Genomic DNA, 21,111 nt, shown 5'->3' with positions numbered 1-21,111 from the left:
TAGCCTCATCTACGTAAATCTGCATGAAAATAATTCCACTTCAACTTGCTGATTTAGGTATTACTATTCTCAACTTGAGACTCCCTTGAGGCATTTAGTAAGTTGAGCAAGATCATTTAGAAACAGGAGTTTAACCTAATCTTTCTGAAGCCAAATTTCTTGTTCTTTCAAATATACCAACACTAACAACTCTTACCTATTTTTGCTTCTATAGCAGAAACCACATCCTTCCAAATTATTGGATCCAAGAGTCTAGCACAAAGTCTGAAACATTATAGGGACATAATAAGTATTATTGAAGTAATGGGCAATGGACTAGCCCTGAGCAGTACTGTAGAAGAGGTGACATTTATTATAGGCACAACAATCTCCTCTAACTTTTTACTCTTTGTTAGTATGTCTCAACCTTCCTAGTGCTTTGTCCCACCCCATTTATTTGTATTTTAATATACAAATATCAATGTCAATCATTTAATATATCAATGTCGGTTTTGTTTTTCCAAGTGCATTTGTATTTAACCTTTATTTCCAAGTACTAAATGTGAAAGTAAATAAACGAACAAACAAACAGATCTTCAAATCCCAGTGTGCCTTCCTTAATAACTCTAAGGAATAGGGTAAAGTGCCAAAGGACTTATTTATGAGTAGCAGCCCCTGCTCCCTCCAGAATGGGCTCAAAATTGGAATTGTTATGGCTATAGGTGCTGAAGAGCAGTCCCTGCAAACTGCTGGAAATGCAGAAGCTGGAAATGTTAGTGAAAAATTCAGTGTGGTTTAGTAAAACAGAACTTTGGCAGTAATTCTCTATATATTGGAGAGAGAAGTACAAAACCCTTATACCAAGGCAGCATTGTCTAGGAACTCAATCATAGAATGCATTTCCCTCATTTGAAATTACGGAGCAGTTTTGTTAACACTGTTTTGGGATCCCTTTATCAGCCAGTCTCCAGTTTGAACGCCTCCTATTTTTCATTTTCCTTTTGCTCACAGCCTCTGATCTAGCATGGTAGTTTCTCAGTGTCACATGTTTCCTTTTGTAAATGAACATGAAGCTATCAGAATGTACCATCAGCCAAATGGATGCCAGGAAGGAAGTCTATAGCATCTACTCACAATCGACTTGGTACATTTTGTACTAACAATGGACTTACTACAGTAATGAAGCGGGCTACCACCCAGTATACAGTAAAAGTGACTTATTATAAAGAATGCTGATATTCATGAGAGAACAGAGAAAGATACATGGAAAATGACCCAAAGAAAGTTAAATGCAGATCTAAAACAGAACAGAAAATTTTGTTGTTGCCTGCGTTGCCCTTTTACTTAAATCTCTATGATACCTTTTTGGAAGGAAACAAAAATACTTCTGTTATCAGTATGTCTGCTTGGAATGGTTTAAAGATTTATAACCTAGGGATGTTTCTTGGAATCCCTTTAGGTTGGAGAGGGAGTAATTCTCCAGAAGTTCTATGTAGTATTATAAAACATATTAATTTATTTATATTATTAATTTTAGCTATATGGGTTTAGCTATATATTTGAATTCCACTCTATGCAAGAATAATTCTTTTTCATTAAAACAGGAGTTCTTAACCTTGACATTATTGACATTTGGGGCTAGATAATCCTTTGCTCTGGGGTACTGTCTGTGACCTCTACCCACTAGATGCCAGTAGGACCCCCCAACTGTGACAACTAAAAATGTCTCCAGGGACTTCCCTGGCAGTCCATTGGTTAAGACTCCATGCTTCCAATGTAGGGGGCGCGGGTTCCATCCCTAGTCTGGGAACTAAGATCCCACATGCCTTGTAGTATGGCCAAAAAATTTAAAAAATAAAATAAAATATAAAAATAAAAATGTCTCCAGATATTGCCGAATGTGCCTGGGAACAAAATTAATCCCCAGTTTAGAAACACTGCACTAAAGCAGGGCATTATCCCTGCTACCTGACATTTATTCCTAGGGCAAACCATTAAAAATTAGCCAAATTCCCTAAATAATGTAATTAGAAGTGTTATATCAATCCCATTTTTAAAATATTCTCTTATTTTTTTTCCAAATTGAAATGTCCCACATCCATTCCATACATTAGTACTCAACTTTAGTTATAAAACCCATCTCAGTCTCCATTCAAGCTATAAAGTCTTCTCAGAAGCTTATTGTCAACACTTTTCAAAATTAGTAATACTGTATAATCTAAACACACAATTACTGAGTATATACTCTCTTGGATTGACTTTCCAAAGAGTTATTTACACCCATTTCATCTTCCCAGCTAGACCATAAGTAGCTCAAAGGCAAAGCTGCTGCACGAGTAGACACCCGAGTGAGACAGGCTTGAGTTCTAGCCCCAAAACAGAAGAGCTGTGTGATTTTGTACTATTTATTTAATGTCTTTAAACAAATCCCTACATTGGTAAAATTAAAATTAAAAGATCACGTATCTCGTAGTGTTACTGAAATGAGTAAATGAAATATAAAGTCCTAAGACCTCTGCTTAGCGTTTTTGTTTATTCATTTAACAAACACACTGTGTACATTACGCATCAAGTACTTTTCTAAGCACTTCATAATCTAATTTAGTCCTCATTAAAAAATCTAGGAGGGAGGAGGGATAAATTAGGAGTTTGGGATTAACATATACATGCTACTCTATATAAAATAGATAATCAACAAGGTCCTATTTTATAGCACAGGAAACTATACTCAATATTTTATAATAACCTATAAGGGCAAAGAATCTGAAAAAATCATATATATGTATGTATAACTGAATCAGTTTGCTGTACATCTGAAACTGACACAATATTGTAAATCAACTATACTTCAATTAAAAACAAAATCTAGGAGGAAGGTATAATTATTACCCTACATTTAATGTTGAGGAAATTGAGACCTAGGAAAGCTAAATAACTTGCCCCAATTCACATGGTTAATAAAGGAGAAGGGAGATGTGAATCCAAGTAAGCCAGTTCCAGAGTCCTTGTCCTAACCATTAAGCCATGCTTCCTTGCTGGTATGAAACAGGCACTCAGTAAAGTTATCTACCATAAGTATTGCATTCATTTTTTTTTGTACTTCTTCAAGGCACTGAATGAGTGCTAAGTACATAGCAGATGCTCAGCATTTGTTGACGACATTAATAATGGAGCCTTGCTGGGATAAGCACTGGATTTTATTTCTTTAACATTTCTTTTCCAAAGTTAAAATTTCAAAACTGTTATTTCATTTTGCATCTGAAGGCTTAGATTACCCTTGTACATCAACTTAAAATAATTTTTTCTAGGATTTTATCTAAAGTATTTTATAAAAAACGTTGATACATCAAATGAGAAGTAAGAATGGAAAAGTGCTTCCAAAGAATCGGTAAAATTTACAGAACCCCTCAGGTTATACCTCAGCTAAGTTTAACTAGTCAGTTCAATCTCTATGTCATACAATTTTATTTTTAAGAAAACAGTTAAAATATTAAAGTATACTAAAATAACATACATGATAAGAGTTTTCCCATAAATTTTAGACCAGCAGAGTTTTTCTCTTTGAAATAAAAACTTTAATAGCATATTTTCTTTGGAAATTTAAGAAATATTTAACCTGCTTTTTAATTTAATTCCATTAGGTATTAATTGCACCTGTTCAATATAGAAGTGGTATATGATTTCTGGCAAAGAGCGTTTACTTAACACATGATGAGAAGGTGGCATATCACTCAGCTTTAAAAAAGTTTTTTAAATTAACTTTGTTTTCTTTAATTTTAGAAAACTAAAGGAACTGTAGAACGTTAACATGTTAACGTATATATATGAGAAATATAAAAACTATTTTAAGATGAAGAAGCTCAAGTGTAAGATATATGCGATTAAGAACTAAATGAAGGGGCTTCCCTGGTGGCGCAGTGGTTGAGAATCCGCCTGCCGATGCAGGGGACGCGGGTTCGTGCCCCGGTCCGGGAAGATCCCACATGCCGCGGAGCGGTTGGGCCCGTGAGCCATGGCCGCTGAGCCTGCACGTCCGGAGCCTGTGCTCCGCAATGGGAGAGGCCACAACAGTGAGAGGCCCGCGTACCACAAAAAAAAAAAAAAAAAAAAAAAAAAGAACTAAATGAGGGAATTCCCTGGCAGACTAAATGAGTAGGATCCATCACTAATAGGTCTTGAAAAAATAAAAAGAGAATATGTGGATTGTGTCCCTATTAGTACTGGTAACGTACTCTTCACTTTGACAGAAATCTGCATTACTGCCAAATATACCTCTGTAATATAGCTCCATTTATCTTGTTGAATAAATGTGGTGAAAATTCACACAAGGATCAATTGATGTTAACAAAATATCATAAAATAGTATCATTCACTATATTTATCAGACCTAAAACACACAAATACATACATGTAAACAAACAAAAATATCTACTGAAATTTAAATAGAAAGGAAAAAGACTAATCATACTCACAAAACCATTTGACAGCTTAATAAACTGCATGACATTATAAATGAGTGAGGAACAGGAGTGCCTTCCTAACACATTCTATTTCCCTACCACATAGAAAATACAAGACAAGAGATAAGAGACAGACACGCATTCTGGAATACTTTACTCATTTTGAAATTATTTTCCATAAAAAGCCCCCTGGGAAGTTATTTCAGATTTTTTAGAATTGTGGGTGGATACTCAAAAATATTTAGTAAACCAAAATTCATGTTCAGTCACAACTGATGTCAGGGAAATGTTTGATTCAGAAAAGATGAGAGCAGCAGCACCATTTATAAAAAAGAATATTTGCAACTCCATAATTAATCCAAGAAAAGATTAATTATGTTATAAATTAATCCAAGATGTTATAAAATTTGAAACCCATGAAAATTCTAGATAGCTTATGAATAGAAATCACAGAGGTATTTGTAATCTACAAAAATGGAATATAAAATTATTTTTTTTAATTCTCTCTTCATTGAGGCAAAAAAGGAAGCAATATCCTAGAAGAAAAGTATAGTTACACATATTTATGTATTTTATTCATTCATCCAAAATCCTCTGAGATTTTCCTACCATACCAGGCTCAAGACTCAGCACTTATTCTCTAAAAAGTGAAGAAGAAATAGGCCCCAAAGTACATGTGACAAGTGTTTCGTGGGGCATTTTTTGTTTTGCTTTTTTTGCTTGTTTGGTTGTTTTTTTGGCGGCACCATATGGCTTGAGGAATCTTAGTTCCCAGACCAGGGGTGGAACCTGGGCCCCTAGCACCCCGCAGTGGAAGCGCAGATCCCTAACTACTGGACCACCAGGGAAGTCCCACATGAGACAGGTGTTAAGCAGAGGTCTGGATAGCTGTCAGGGGAGCAAAGGAGTGAATTGTGCCCAAGAGTATCAAAAAGGCAGTGGAAGTACCATTCTACTGTTTCTCTCGAGCTGAAAAAATGAAGGATCCAATAATCTGCTCAACACAGAAATTCAGAATGGAAATTTCTTGTTTCTAAGGTGAAAAATTGAAAATAATCTCAAGTGCACAAACTACTCAGATAGAAAATAGTTTGGCTTATATAAACATTATAGTTAAGAAATAAATGTCTTCTTATGTTGATATCGGAAATCATGTTTACAATAATAGATAATATTCATTGAGCAATTACTATGCACGAGGCATGTAATTCTTCACATATGTCAACTCATTGAATTCTCTCAATGTCTCTAAGATGAGAAAAAGAAGACAGAGAGAGGAAACTTGCCTGAAGACACAAGACCAGTGAGTAGTGCTTTGCCTCTGAAGACCATGTTCTTTCATAAATATATTCTGCCTCCTCCCTGGAGATTCTGATGACCGTGGAATTCAGGAATGGCTACAGGAGAGGATAATGTATTTTCATAGTAATTTCTACATTGCCCTTGCTGCTAACAAAGATTCTCAGAAGATTACATAGATGATGTTTCTCTACATACAGACTCAACACTATGCCTCTTGCCCCAACATGTGCAAATAGGAAGGATGAATTCTAACTTCCTTTCCCAGGGAATTATTAACACTTTGTGTTGAGAGTCATATCCTTTGAAGAGGCTTAATCCTCTGGATGGTCTCGAGGTGAGGGGATTTGAGACTGCTGCTTTAGAGAGACAAGACTGGAGGAAACAGGGCTACCTTTCTTAAAACTCAAATGTGTTTGGGTTTTCTTAAGTTTCTACACGTGTTGGAAAGTCATGCTTCTGGTCCACTGTGGGTGGCGTGATGACTACAGGATGGTCATGGAGTCTGGACTCTAAGCACCGTACCCTTGAGCTCAGGGGTAGAGTCTCTCTGGCATGGCATGCGATCACTGGGAACACTACTCTGAGAGGTGTCCCAGTGCTTGCCGAAAGTGGAAAGCCAGGATTCATGCAAACAACATTTAGCCGAAGGGTGGATGCCAGTGATAGCAGTCACCAAGGCTTATGGCAGGACCCACTCCTAATTTACAGGCAACTGTAAGTGCCTAGAATACCTGTAGGACCCTGGGGAGGGGGAGATCACCCACACTCCCCCACCTATTCTGGTGAATGGGGGCTCAGAATCAAAATGAATGCGATTTAGAAAAATCATATAGGTGAGAGTTCATGGACCTGAGTAATATGGAGAATATTCATTGCACTACACAGTGATGTGTGAACTCTTACAGTAATTACTCCATAGGACTGAAAGACATAAAAAACAACACAGAATGGTTCAAAAAGAATCGAACACTTGCAAATAATTAGTATCTGATGCCTGGTTTATATATGAATAGGTAGTAAAAATCGATAGTAAAAATAGGTAGTAAAAAAAAAATTTGTAAACGAAATTCCATGTTTAGTTTGAACAATCTTACAGATGCTCCACATGGTCCACATGCATCCCCCAGATCACAAGTCCCGCATCAGTACTGATGCTGATTCATCCTCGACTCCACAATCACCCCTGAAGGTAGCAGTGAAGCCCCAGTGTGTTTCTTCTTTCCTCAAGACCACGAGGGGGTACAAACCCAAGGTTCTTCCTGAATCCCCACCAGAAGTCAGGTGGTCTAGAATATTTTAAAAGTCTTCCATTCTGTTTGAATCACCCTGTTTTTGTACTTACATTCTTTGACAATATGTGAAAGATGACAATTTAAACTTCCTTTGTGAAGAACGGCCAGGTTCTCCGTAACAATAAGCATTTATCCAAACTTCTTGCAGTCAACACACTTATAGTACACAACTCAACCAAAGCTCTTTGCGGGGGAGAAGGAATAGTATGTCACAATATTAGAGTAATGAAAAGCAGGGTATGTAGAGTTACCCTGCCTGGGTTCTTAGAAATGTCCTAAATAAAATCACAGGTTAGTTAATTGAGGGAGCATTAAACCATATTAAAATATTTAGGATATATCTATGTATATGAGAGGAAGAGTATATTTATGTACATGAGGGAAAGAGTACACTATATTCATATGGGTATATGCAAACTACTTTTTAAAATAAGACTATGGTGAGTCAGATGCAAATTTGAACTTCAAACTACCTCTTCATATGATGTGAGCATAAGAATACAGGGAAGGGCTGGCACGGGGGCGGGGGTGGGGGTGGGGGGTGGGCTGGGAACAAATGTACATGATACATTTGAACAAACTGAGATTAGCAAGGATGTCTGGGAAGGGGCTGTCTTGTTCTTGGCTTGCCCAGTGCTCTGAGGTGAAAACAAGGAAATGAGTGAGATGTTATGATTCAAATGTCAGCTCTGACTCCTCTAAAGATAGTTTATGGGGTGCTGCTGACTGTATTATGATGTTCTAGCAATGCAGTATGGTATTTCTAAAAGAAGCTAGTTAAAATAGGATGAATAATAAAATAATCTTGGTATTATATTTTTTTAAAAAGCAGATATACGACTTCCCTGGCGGTCCAGTGGTTAAGACGTCACACTTCCACTGCGGGGGGTGCGGGTTCGATTTCTGGTCGGGGAACTAAGATCTCACAAGCTGCGCGGTGCAGCCAAAAATGTTTTTTCAAAAGTAAAGCAGATATAGGTGTCAACTATTTGATTCATGTGGCACCCTTGAGAAAGCCCCTACATACACAGGTAAAGCTGAAAAACCAAATTGTAATCTGTCATTCTTTACCAACATGCAAAACTTTATGGAAATTTGCCTTTTTAAATAAATGTAGACGCTATCAACAACAGAAGAGAGTGTAGTTTTCTGTCACCCTTTTCAGATCTTAGGACATTGTTTATCGTTCTATCCTTGACTATCTTTAAAGAACTTCTGTATACAAACATCCCAAATTCTGCTTACTTGGTAATCTGTATAGATCAAGCTCACCAAGTAATATCATCAAAATTCCTCTTAGAAAAGTGACAGCTAACACCCATGCCTTTTCTCACTATAATCGCCTACAACTTCTCAAAAATAAATCGTTTGGCACTGTATATTGTCCCTCTACTTTTTCTTACCAACCTTATCATTGAATTTCTTTCTCTAAGACTCTCTCTTGTTCTTTTTATCTCCTCCTGATTTCCTGTAAACTCATCAAGGTGATATCAAGGGTTGGCAATGATCTTCCCCCCAAAAAAAATTTAATTCAAGAAAAATAAAATCAAATTACAAATGCTGAATAGAAATGTTAATAGAATGTCACAACACTATCTTTTCTCCAACAGTGATTAATCTCCAGTGGCTATTCCTTCCAAGTGTCCTTCACTTTAAAAAGGAAGCTTTCGGGAATTCCCTGGCAGTCCAGTGGTTAGGACTCCGTGCTCTCACTGCTGGGGCCGGGGTTCAATCCCTGGTCCGGGAATTAAGATCCCAAGAGCTGTGAGGTGTGGCCAAAAGAATTAAAATTTAAAAAATAAAAAGAAAGCTTTTTGGAAATCAAGGGTCCAACCTGTGTTGTGTACACTGTGGGGATCTAAAACGTACCTGTTCCCTATTTCATTAGTTGAATTAATATCTCATGTTTATTTTAAAGTAATATTATCAATATCAACTCAAATAGATTTAAAATGACATTTGCAGCATTACTCTCTTCCCTGTCCTAATTACAATAAATAAGCACGGGCAAAGTGCCTGGGGCCTATGGGGAAAGTAGCTAAGAAAACAGATCCATACCAACTGAAGGTGACTCAGAGTAGAATTTGACTTGCTGTAGGACTCATCTCAAGCGTGGTAAAAACCATTCTCTCTCTAAGACAGAGCTCTGCACTGATAGTCAAAGGTCAGTAACTTGCATGGCTGGCGAATCCCTGACATAGCCTTTAGTTGAATTATGAATGGCTTTTCTAACAGTACTACCTCTAGAGTTGTAAGGCATGTGCTTTTCTCAAGGTCATGGGTGTACTGCTTTTTTTAAAATCTTTTTTTATAACATCTTTATTGGAGTATAATTGCTTTACAATATTGTGTTAGTTTCTGCTTTATTACAAAGTGAATCAGCTATATGTATACATATATCCCCATATCCCCTCCCTCTTGCATCTCCCTCCCACTCTCCCTATCCCACCCCTCTAGGTGGTCACAAAGCATCGAGCTGATCTCCCTGTGCTATGCGGCCGCTTCCCACTAGCTATCTATTTTACATTTCGTAGTGTATGACTTCCGATTGGGATTCTCTTTCTTCATTAAAAAAAAAAATGCATTTATTTATTTTTGGCTGCGTTGGGTCTTTGTGGCTGTGCGCAGGCTTTCTCTGGTTGAGGCGAGCGGTGACTACTCTTCGTTGCGGTCCGCGGGCTTCTCATTGTGTCAGCTTCTCTTGTTGCGGAGCATAGGCTCTAGGTACGTGTGTTTCAGTAACTGTGGCACATGGGCTAAGTAGTTGTGGCTCACAGGCTCTAGCGCACAGGCTCAGTAGTTGGGGTGCAAGGGATTAGTTGCTCCGCGGCATGTGGGATCTTCCCAGACCAGGGCTCGAACCCGTGTCCCCTGCATTGGCAGGTGGATTCTTAACCACTGTGCCACCAGGGAAGTTCCTGGCTTCTCTTTCACAGGAGCCTTTCTTCCAGTGAACTCTCGTTTAATTGATGAAAATACAAAGAATTATAAAGAGCAAAAGAATAACTTAAGAAAAGCTTTGTTTGGCAAAGGAATGATTAAATGGGGAAGATTGATGTATGAGATAAAATTTAGAAAATAAACCCCTGGTCCAGACTAGATGTGAAGAAATTGTCCTTGTTCCCATCACCTCTCCTGAGAAGCACTGCTCATCAAAAACTCTTGCCATTAGATTCCACCTCCTGGCACCCTCTTTCCAACTTTTACCAACTTCCTGGACACCCTTCATTCACTGAAGGCTTGAGCCCAGAGCCCAAATTCTTCATTCCTTAATATTTAACCTCTCTTTATTGGCCCATTTTCATTGCGATTTCAACAAGCTCACGTCCCTCCTATTTTTTTTTTTAACATCTTTATTGGAGTATAATTGCTTTACAGTGGTCTGTTAGTTTCTGCTTTCCCTCCTATTCTTTTTTTTTTTTTCCCAGTACGCGGGCCTCTCACTGTTGTGGCCTCTCCCGTTGCGGAGCACAGGCTCCGGACGCGCAGGCTCAGTGGCCATGGCTCACGGGCCCAGCTGCTCCGCGGCACGTGGGATCTTCCCGGACCGGGGCACGAACCCGTGTCCCCCGCATCGGCGGGCGGACTCTCAACCACTGCGCCACCAGGGAAGCCCCCTCCCATTCTTAAATATAAAAAGCATATTCTATAGTCACCTCCAATATATTTAACATACTATGGCCAGAACAAATATTTTTTAAAATAAAGAGCCAATCCTGTGACTTGTGACTCAAATGCCATTAAATTCTTCCCGCTGCATTTCTGATAAAATCTCAGTCTTGTCATATGAGTGCTTGTCCTCCTTCACCTTTGCTGTGTGTCTCTAACAGTTTGGGACCTCACAAGCAATCTGCCCTTCGCTTGCCTTTGAACATGCTGTTTTCTCTGCCTGGGATTCTCCCTGCTCTCAGCACTAAGATTTTCTTCCTTCAAGAACCAGTGTAAATGCCATTTCAGCCAGAAAGACTTCCCTGTTCCCCAGACTTGGAAACTGCAATCTCCGTTCTTTCCCCCAAACCCGTTCTGAGGGGTAAACTGCCATTCCCATATTTTAGCTATAATCTACAATTTACCCAATTCGTTATCACAATACTTATCCATCCTTCTTTGTATTCCCAGCTCCATGACCCCTAGTCATTTGCATGGTAAGATTAATCAGGAAAATTGCATTTTAAAACGTAGAAGGATACTGCCACCAAATTAATTCAACATTATCCTCAGGCTTTGGTTCATATCATTTCAAGCTGTCCCACACCATTTTCTATAGCTATTTGCACACATAATAAAGCCGTAAGAATTAAACAGCATTTTTTAAAAAATCCAAAGGCACAATACCTCACAGAGGCAGCTAGTTTAAAGTCTTGACTCAGCCGTCTTTCCAAAATAGAATGGAAATGTCTTTGAAATCCAAAACTCTGTCCTAGGACAGTCATTTTATCTGATCCCAAGCACTCCCAATTAACGTAAAGTCAAGGTAAAACACTATTCTGACAGATAAAAGAGCATCAGAGAACCATTCAAAATGTTATCATTCAAAGATGTAGACAAAGATTATCACATCTGAAAAAGCAACAGCCCCTGGTTTGTCAAGGAACTCAGGCAACTGAAGAGTGAATCATAATTACTATTTTCAACAGAAAAGCAAATAAGAGCACTTACGCATGTCACCGAAGGCCCCCTTTGTCACTTTTGTGGCACGTAACACCACTACTGTGAACTTGTGGGAATAATGGTGCTCCACCTGGAAAAAAAAATCATAATGAATTTAAAATAAGCCTGTAATATAGGATCCAGGTAAATTGTTTTCATTGTTTCCTTGAGACTAATTGAAAATATTCCAGTTGAAAGGAACTAACATGCATACCAGAAACATTCTTTGATCATGAGGCTTTTCCTTTTTTGATCCTTTCCTCTCTCCGGCACAGAATGATTGAGAAGTTTATATCATGCTTTAAAATGTCACTGCAGCTTGACTGTTAGGACTTCTTTGCAGTCTCTACTTTACAGGGTTTACCAAGCCCTTGGGAAAAATGTAAATCAGGACTGCAGGCTTTCTAGGTGCACAATCAGGCTTTGTACTAGGTGATAAGCAAGACCTGCTTTAGAAAGGTGAAGTCAGAGCAAGATGTTTGCATTATCTAAATGTGTTTGTTTTTATTGTTACTGTTCAATGAAAGTCTTTTTTTGGTATAACTTTTCCAGAGCAGTTTTCAAAATCCTTTGGATCCAAAGCAATAACCAGCAAGCTACTTATATTAATTTTAATTTATTTGTTAAAACCATATGTGACAATGTTAAAAGTTTCTAATAGCCTAATAGCTTGCATGCACATAAGAAGTATTAACAGGTAGAAGACTTTATTAAACACTTCACATAACTGGATATTAGTTCTCAAATGATTCTACTCACCAAAACAGAATGGGAAAGCAGAAACTCACAAAGTTCTCTGAGCAACTGAAAAGATTGCAAACTCTTTATCTAAAGCTCAAGCATTTTTGTTTAATCTTAGGAGAGGCCCACATTTATAAGTTACTCCTACCTTTCATAATTTTTTTTTTTTTTTTTTTTTTTTTTTTTTTTTTTTTTTTTTTTTTTGCGGTACGCGGGCCTCTCACCGCTGTGGCCTCTCCCGCTGCGGAGCACAGGCTCCGGACGCGCAGGCTCAGCGGCCATGGCTCACGGACCCAGCCGCTCCGCGGCACGTGGGATCCTCCTAGACCGGGGCACGAACCCGCGTCCCCTGCATCGGCAGGCGGACTCTCAACCACTGCGCCACCAGGGAAGCCCCTTTCATAATTTTAATAGACTTGCTTAACTGGTTAAAAAGTCCATAACTAATTAAAAAGAAGCTAAGATACTGACAATACTGAGAAGTGAGTCTAAAAGTAAGGAAGCAGAAAAAACTATAAAAATGGACTCATGAGGATCAGCAGTAGTGGGATATAGGAGCAAAAGTTATACAGCGTTCAACAGTTTCTGAAGATATCACTCTATCAACAGAGTAATGTATGTCCAGATTTATAACATAGCATCAAGAAGAGCTGAAGGGCTTCCCTGGTGGCGCAGTGGTTGAGAGTCCGCCTGCCGATGCAGGGGACGCGGGTTCGTGCCCCGGGCCGGGAGGATCCCGCGTGCCGCGGAGCGGCTGGGCCCGTGAGCAATGGCCGCTGGGCCTGCGCGTCCGGAGCCTGTGCTCCACAACGGGAGAGGCCACAACAGTGAGAGGCCTGCGTACCGCAAAAAAAAAAAAAAAAAAAAAAAAAAAAAAAAGAAGAGCTGAAGTCATGAATAATGAGCATACCTTGTTTAAAAAGGCAGAGAAGCATATAAAATCTTTCAAGATAATTCTTATTCAAGTTTATTGTCAAAGAGAAATGCCTTCTGTATTCAGAAGGGCTCTGAATAGCCAAAGTTTTATTCTACATACATGAAATTATCAATCATTAAAAAATGAATGCTTAAAAAAAGGCATATTGCCTTTTACTACAACCAAAAATCACATGAACTCCTCCCACCAAAAAAAAAAAGAGAGAGAGAGAGAGAGAAAGAGAGAGAGAATCCAGAGAATTCCCTGGCGGTCCAGTGATTAGAACTCCATGTTTCCACTGCAGGGGGTACAGGTTCATTCCTGGCCGGGGAACTAATATCCCACATGCCACGCTGTGGCCAAAAAATATAAAGAGAGAGAATCCACTATCATAATTAGAAACTTCAACACCCCTCTATCAGAAATGAACAGATGCAGTAGGCAGAAAATCAGTAAGGACAGAGTTGAACTCAACAGCACCATCAGTCAACTAGATATAATTAACACTTATAGACTATTTCATCCAACAGCATCAGAATACATATTCTTAAGCTAACATGGAACAAAACTGCAATGTGTACTCTCACAATGGAATTAAACTAGAAATCAGTAACAGAATAATAGCTAAAAAAAAAATCACAAAGTACTTGGAGATTAAACAACTTCTAAATAACATAAATGTCAAACAAGAAGTCCCAAGAGAAATTTTTAAATATTTGGAACTAAATGAAAATGCAACTACAACTTATCAAAGTTTAGTGGGATGCAGTGAAAGTAGTGCTTACAGGGAAATTTACAGCACTGAAACATATATGTGTGTGTGTGTGTGTGTGTGTGTGTGTATATACATACATATATATATATGAAAGACCTAAAATCAATCATCTAAGTGTCTACTTTAGGAAATTAGAAAAAGAAGGGCAAACTAAATCCCAAGTAAGCAGAGAAAAATTGTAAGATCTGGAGGAGTGAATAAAATTAAAAATGGAAAATCAATAAAGAAAATCAATGAAATCAAAATTTGAAAAGATCAATAAAATCGATAAGCCTTTAGCAAGGTTAAATAAGAAAAAAGCAGAGAGAGCACAAATTATAAATATCATAACTGAATGAAGGAAGTTCATTACAGATCATATGGACATTAAAAGAATAATAAAGGAACACTATGAACAATTCTAAGCCCACAATTTCAAAACCTAGATGAAATGGACCAATTCCTTGAAAGATAAAATCTGCCAAAATTCACACAAGTAGAAATAGACAATCTTAATAGGCCTATGTTTATAAAGAAATTGAGTCAAAATTTAACCTTTCAAAACAGAAAACACCAGGCCCAGATGGATTCACTGGTAAATTCTACCAAACACTTGAAGAAATTACACCAATGTTCTCCAATCTCTTCCAGAAGATAGAAGTAGAGAGAATAGTTCCTAACTCATTCTATGAAGCCAGCTTTATCCTGATAACAAAACCATACGGAGGCACTGCAGGAAAAGAAAACTGCAGACCCATATCTCTCATAAACAAAGATATAAAAATTCTCAACAAACTATTAGCAAATAAAACCCGACAATGTATAAAAGGAATTGTAACCACAGCCACATGGGATTTATCCCAGGTATGGAAGACTGGTTCAGCATTTGAAAACTAATTATTGTAATCCATCACATTAACAGTCTAAAGAAGAAAAATCATATGATCATATCAATAGACACAAAAAATGTATTTGACAAAATTCAATACCTATTCATGATGAAAACTCTCAGCAACCTAAAAATAGATGGAAACTTTTTCAACTGGATAAAGAACACCTATAAAAATCCTACAGCCAATATCATAGTTAATGGTGTGAAACTAGAAGTTTTCCTGAAAAGATCAAGACAAGGATGTCCCCTCTTACCACTTCTTCCAACATTGTACTGGATGTCCTAGCTAATGCAATAAGACAAGAAAGGGAAATATAAGATGTATGGATAGTGAAGGAGGAAATAAAACTGTCTCTGTTCACACATGACATGATTGTCTATGTAGAATACCCAAGTGAATTGATTTTTTAAACTCCTGGAATTAGAAGTGATTATAGCAAGGTTGTAGGATATAAGTTTAATATGCAAAATTCAATCTCTTTCTTATATACCAACAATGAAGAGGTGGAATTTGAAATTAAAACACAATACCATTTACATTAGCATCCCCCCCCACAAAAAGAATGAAAAACTTAGGTATAAATCAAAAAAAAATGTACAAGGTCTATATAAGGAAAACTACAAAACTCTGATGAATGAAAGCAATCAAGAACTAAATAAAAAGAGAAATATTCCATGTTCATGGATAGAAGACTGAATATTGTCAAGATATCAGTTCTCTCCAAATTGATCTATAGATTCAAGGTTATCCCAATCAAAATCTCAGCAAGTTATTTTGTAGATATCAACAAACTGATTCTAAGGTTTATATGGAAAGACAAAAGACCCCAGAATAGCCAATATAATGTTGAAGGAGAGGAATAAACTTGTAGGACTGATGCTACCTGACATCGAGACTTACTATAATGCCACAGTAATCAAAACAGTATGGCATTGATGAAAGGATAAACACATAGATGAATGGAACAGAATAGAGAGCCCCAAAATAGACCAACACACATATAGTCAACTAATCTTTTACAAAGGAGCTAAAGCAATACAATGGAAAAAAAAGATAGCTTTTTCACTTTTTTTTTTTTTTTTGCGTTATGCAGGCCTCTCACTGTTGTAGCCTCTCCTGTTGCGGAGCACAGGCTCCAGACGTGCAGGCCCAGTGGCCATGGCTCACAGGCCCAGCTGCTCCACGGCATGTGGGATCTTCCCGGACCGGGGCACAAACCCATGTCCCCTGCATCAGCAGGCGGACTCTCAACCACTGCACCACCAGGGAAGCCCAGCCTTTTCATCAAATGGTGCTGGAACAACTAGACATCCACATTAAAAAAAAAAAAAAAGAGAGAGAGACAAATGATATCTGAGCCTGAAAGAGAATAAGCAAATGTTCTTGAAAATCCAATTTAGGGATTAGCTTTCTCACTAAAGAGAACTTTTCAATAATTATCATATATAATAGTACATACTCCCCAAATCATCTATGCTTTTTTTCCATATCCTAGAATTTTAATACCACATGGGTTTTCAAATGCCTAAAAACTCACTTGTAAGATAAAAATGATTAGCAATGCTCATCTATTATTTAACATTTTTTGAAACTGTTACAAATGTATTGGTATTTCAAGTGTTTATTAATAACATGTACAGAAAGATGAAATTTTTATTAGAAAGATTCATTGAGTATGAACCATCTGTTACACATTCTAATAGATGCAAATTCTCATTTTCACAACCCTATAAAACAGATGTTATTATATGTATTTATAGATGAGTAAAGTGAGAGTTTAAGTAATTTCCCAGTATCTCACAGAGAGTAAAAGTTAAAACTGAATTAGAATCCAGTCTTCCTGTCCCCAATGTCTTTACTCTTTCTGTATTCCTTTACTTATAGAGAATAATAATATCAACACCAATACCTAATAGCAAAAAAGGCTATTTCCATTTATTAAAGTTGTACAGATATTTACAATCTAGTGCATTAAATCTGTAATTGATCTAAAGTCTCTCTAGAGGAGACCTTCAAGACGGTGGAAGAGAAAGACGTGGAGATCACCTTCCTCCCCACAAATACATCAGAAATACATCTACATGTGGAACAACTCCTACAGAACACCTACTGAACACGGGCAGAAGACCTCAGACTTGCCCAAAAGCAAGAAACTCCCCATATACCTGGGTAGGGCAAAAGAAAAAAGAAAAAAAAGAGCCAAAAGAATAGGGATGGGACCTGCACCAGTGGGAGGAAGCTGTGAAGGAGGAAAAGTCTCCACATACTAGGAAGTCCCTTCACTAGTGGAGATGGGGGGCAGCAGGGGGTGGGGAAGCTTCAGAGCCATGGAGAACAGCACAGCAATAGGGGTGCAGAGGGCAAAGTGGAGGCATTCCTGCACAGAGGATCTGTGCCGACCAGAACTCACCAGCCCAAGACGCTTGTCTGCTCACCTGCCAGGGCAGGTGGGGGCTGGGAGCTGAGGCTTGGGCTTCAGAGGTCAGATCCCAGGGAGAGGACTAGGGTTGGCTGCATGAACAAAGCCTGAACAGGGCTAGTGTGCAACAACTAGCAGGGAGGGGATCCTGGAAAATGTCTGGAACTGCCTAAAAGGCAAGAGACCATTGTTTTGGGGTGCACAAAGAGAGGGGAATCAGAACACTGTCTAAAAATGCTCCAGAGATGGGTGTGAGGTGCGGCTATCAGTGTGGACAGCAGAGACAGGCATGAAATGCTAAGGCTGCTGCTACAGTCACCAAGAAGCTTGTGTACTAGCACAGGTCACTATCCACACCTCCCCTCCCTGGAGCCTGTGCAGCCCACCACTGCCAGGGTACCGTGATCCAGCAACCACTTCCACAGAAGAACACATGGCACACCTCAGGCAGTTGCAACGTCATGCTGGCCTCTGCCACTGCAGGCTCGTCCCGCATTCTGTACTGCTCCTTCCCCCCGGCCTGAGTGAGCCAGAGCCCCTGAATCAGCTTCTCCTTTAACCCCGTCCTGTCTGAGCAAAAAGCAGACACCCTGAGGTGAACTACATGCAGAGGCGGGGCCAAATCCAAAGTTGAGCCTAAGGAGCTGTACGAACAAAGAAGAGAAAGGGAAATTCCTCCCAGCAGGCTCAGGAGCAGTGGATTAAATCCTCACAATCAACTTGATATACCTGTATCACTGGAATAATTGAATAGACAATAAATCATCCCAAATTTGAAGCAGTGGACTTTGGACTTTTGGACTTGAGGTTTGCTTTCTGCACCTAATTTGTTTCTGGTTTTATGTTTACCTTAGTTGAGTATTTAGAGTTTATTAACATTGGTATATTTGGTTATTGATTTGGTTGCTCTCTTCCTTTATATATATAGATAGATAGATATAGATAGAGATAGAGATAATTTTTCCTTTTTCTCTTTTTATGAGTGTGTATGTGTATGCTTCTGTCTGTGATTTTCTATGTATAGCTTTGCTTTTACCATTTGTCCTAGGGTTCTGTCTGTCTGATTTTTTTTCTTTTTCTTTTCTTATTTATTACCTTTTAATTTTTACACTTTTAAATAATTATTTTATTTTAATAACTTTCTTTTATTTTATTCTTTCTTTCTTTCTCCCTTTTCTTTGGAGCTGTGTGGCTGACACGGTATTGAAGCTCTGGCCAGGTGTGAGGCCTGTGCCTCTGAGGTGGGACAACCGAGTTAAGGACATGGGTCCACCAGAGACCACCTGGCTCCATGTAATATCAAATGACAAAAGCTCTCCCAGAGATCTCCATCTCAATGCTAAGACACAGCTCCACTCAAAGACCAGCAAGCTACAGTGCTGGACACCCTAAGCCAAGCAACTAGCAAGACAGGAACACAACCCCACCCATTAGCATAGAGGCTGCTAAAATCATAATAAGCTCACAGACTCCGCAAAACACACCACCATATGGGGTTCTGCTACCAGAAAGACAAGATCCAGCCTCACCCACCAGACCACAGGAACCAATTCCCCCCACCAGGAAGTCTACACAACCCACTGAACCAACCTTAGTCACTGGGGGCAGACATGAAAAACAAGAGAACTATGAACCTGTAGCCTGAGAATATGAGACCCTAAAAACAGTAAGTTAGCAAAATGAGAAGACAGAGAAACATACAGCAGATGAAGGAGCAAGGTAAAAACCCATCAGCCCAGACAAATGAAGAGGAAACAGGCAGTCTACCTGTAAAAGAAATCAGAGTAATGAGAGTAAAGATGATCCAAACTCTTGGAAATATAATAGAGAAAGCACAAGAAATGTTTAACAAGGACCTAGAAGAGCTAAAGAACAAACAAACAAAGATGAACAACAAAATAAATGAAATTAAAAATTCTCTAGCATGAATCAATAGCAGAATAACAGAGTCAGAAGAACAGATAAGTGACCTGGAAGATAAAATAGTGGAAATAACTATGACAGAGCAGAATAAAGAAAAAAGAATGAAAAGAATTGAGGACAGTCTCAGAGACCTGAGGGACAACACTAAATGCACCAACATTCTAATTATAGGGGTCCCAGAAGAAGAAGAGAAAAAGAAAGGGAGTGAGAAAATATTTGAAGAGATTAGAGTTGAAAACTTCCCTAATATGGGAAAGGAAATAGTCAATCAAGTCCAGGAAACGCAGAGAATCCCATGCAGGATAAATCCAAGGTGAAACACGCCAAGAAACATATTAATCAAACTATCAAAAATTAAATACAAAGAAAAAATATTAAAAGCAGGAAAAACAACAAATAACATATCAGGGAATCTCCAAAGGTTGACAGCTGATTTTCCAGCAGAAACTGCAAGCCAGAAGTGAGTGGCACAATATATTTCAAATGATGAAAGGGAAAAACCTACAACCAAGATTAATCTACCCAGCAAGGATCTCCTTCAGAGTCGACAGAGAAATTAAAACATTTACAGACAAGCAAAAGCTAAGAGAATTCAGCACCACCAAACCAGCTTTACAATAAATGTTAAAGGAACTTCTCTAGGTAGGAAACACAAGAGAAGGAAAAGACCTACAATAAAAAATGTAAAACAATTAAGAAAATGGTAATAGGAACATACATATTGATAATAACCATAAATGTAAATAGATTAAATGCTCCAACCCAAGGACATAGACTGGCTGAATGTATACAAATACAAGACCCATATATATGCTGTCTACAAGAGACCCACTTCAGACCTAGGGACACATACAGACTGAAAGTGATGGGATGGAAAAAGATATTCCATGCAAATGGAAATCAAAAGAAAGCTGGAGTAGTAATTCTCATATCTGACAAAATAGACTTTAAAACAAAGACTATTACAAGAGACCAAGAAGGACACTACATAATGATCAAGGGATCAATCCAAGATGAAGATTATAAATATTTATGCACCCAAAATAGGAGCACCTCAATACATAAGGCAAATGCTAACAGCCATAAAAGGGGAAATCGACAGTAACACAATCATAGTAGGGGACTTTAACACCCCGCTTTCACCAATGGACAGATCATCCAAAATGAAAATAAATAAGGAAACACAAGCTTTACATGACACATTAAACAAGATGGAAGTAGTTGATATTTATAGGACATTCCATCCAATAACAGCAGATTACACTTTCTTCTTAAGTGCTCATGGAACATTCTCCAGGATAGATCATATCTTGGGTCACAAATCAAGCCTTGGCAAGTTTAAGAAAATTGAAATTGTATCAAGTATCTATTTTGACCATAACACTATAAGACTAGATATCAATTACAGGAAAAAAATCTGTAAAAAATACAAACACATGATGGCTAAACAATACGCTACTAAATAACCAAGAGATCACTGAAGAAATCAAAGAGGAAATCAAAAAATACCTAGAAACAAATGACAATGAAAACACATGACCCAAAAACTATGGGATGCAGCAAAAGCAGTTCTAAGAGGGAAGTTTGTAGCAATACAATCCTACCTTAAGAAACAACAAACATCTCAAATAAAGAATGTAACCTTACACCTAAAGCAATTAGAGAAAGAACAAAAAAACCCCAAAATTAACAGAAGGAAAGAAATCATAAAAATCAGATCAGAAATAAATGAAAAAGAAATGAAGGAAACAATAGCAAAGATCAATAAAACCAAAAGCTGGT

General features: G+C 38.2%; 1 protein-coding gene across 3 annotated transcripts in view; it reads right to left on the bottom strand.

Moving 5' to 3' along the window:
- Positions 1-21,111, bottom strand: part of PLA2G4A (phospholipase A2 group IVA) — a 214,896-nt gene that overhangs the window by 102,257 nt on the left and 91,528 nt on the right. For 2 of the 3 annotated variants that reach the window (XM_067029703.1, XM_059076585.2), the window contains exon 3: positions 11,693-11,774. In XM_067029703.1, the coding sequence (XP_066885804.1) occupies positions 11,693-11,774 (82 nt within the window). Of the gene's footprint in view, positions 1-11,692; positions 11,775-11,897; positions 12,046-21,111 lie in introns of those variants that run through there. The other variant, XM_067029708.1, reaches the window with a different exon arrangement.

The sequence above is a fragment of the Kogia breviceps genome, chromosome 1 (genome assembly GCF_026419965.1).
Source record: "Kogia breviceps isolate mKogBre1 chromosome 1, mKogBre1 haplotype 1, whole genome shotgun sequence".
Taxonomy (NCBI): domain Eukaryota; kingdom Metazoa; phylum Chordata; class Mammalia; order Artiodactyla; family Physeteridae; genus Kogia; species Kogia breviceps.
This window is presented reverse-complemented; position numbering and strand designations above follow the sequence as displayed.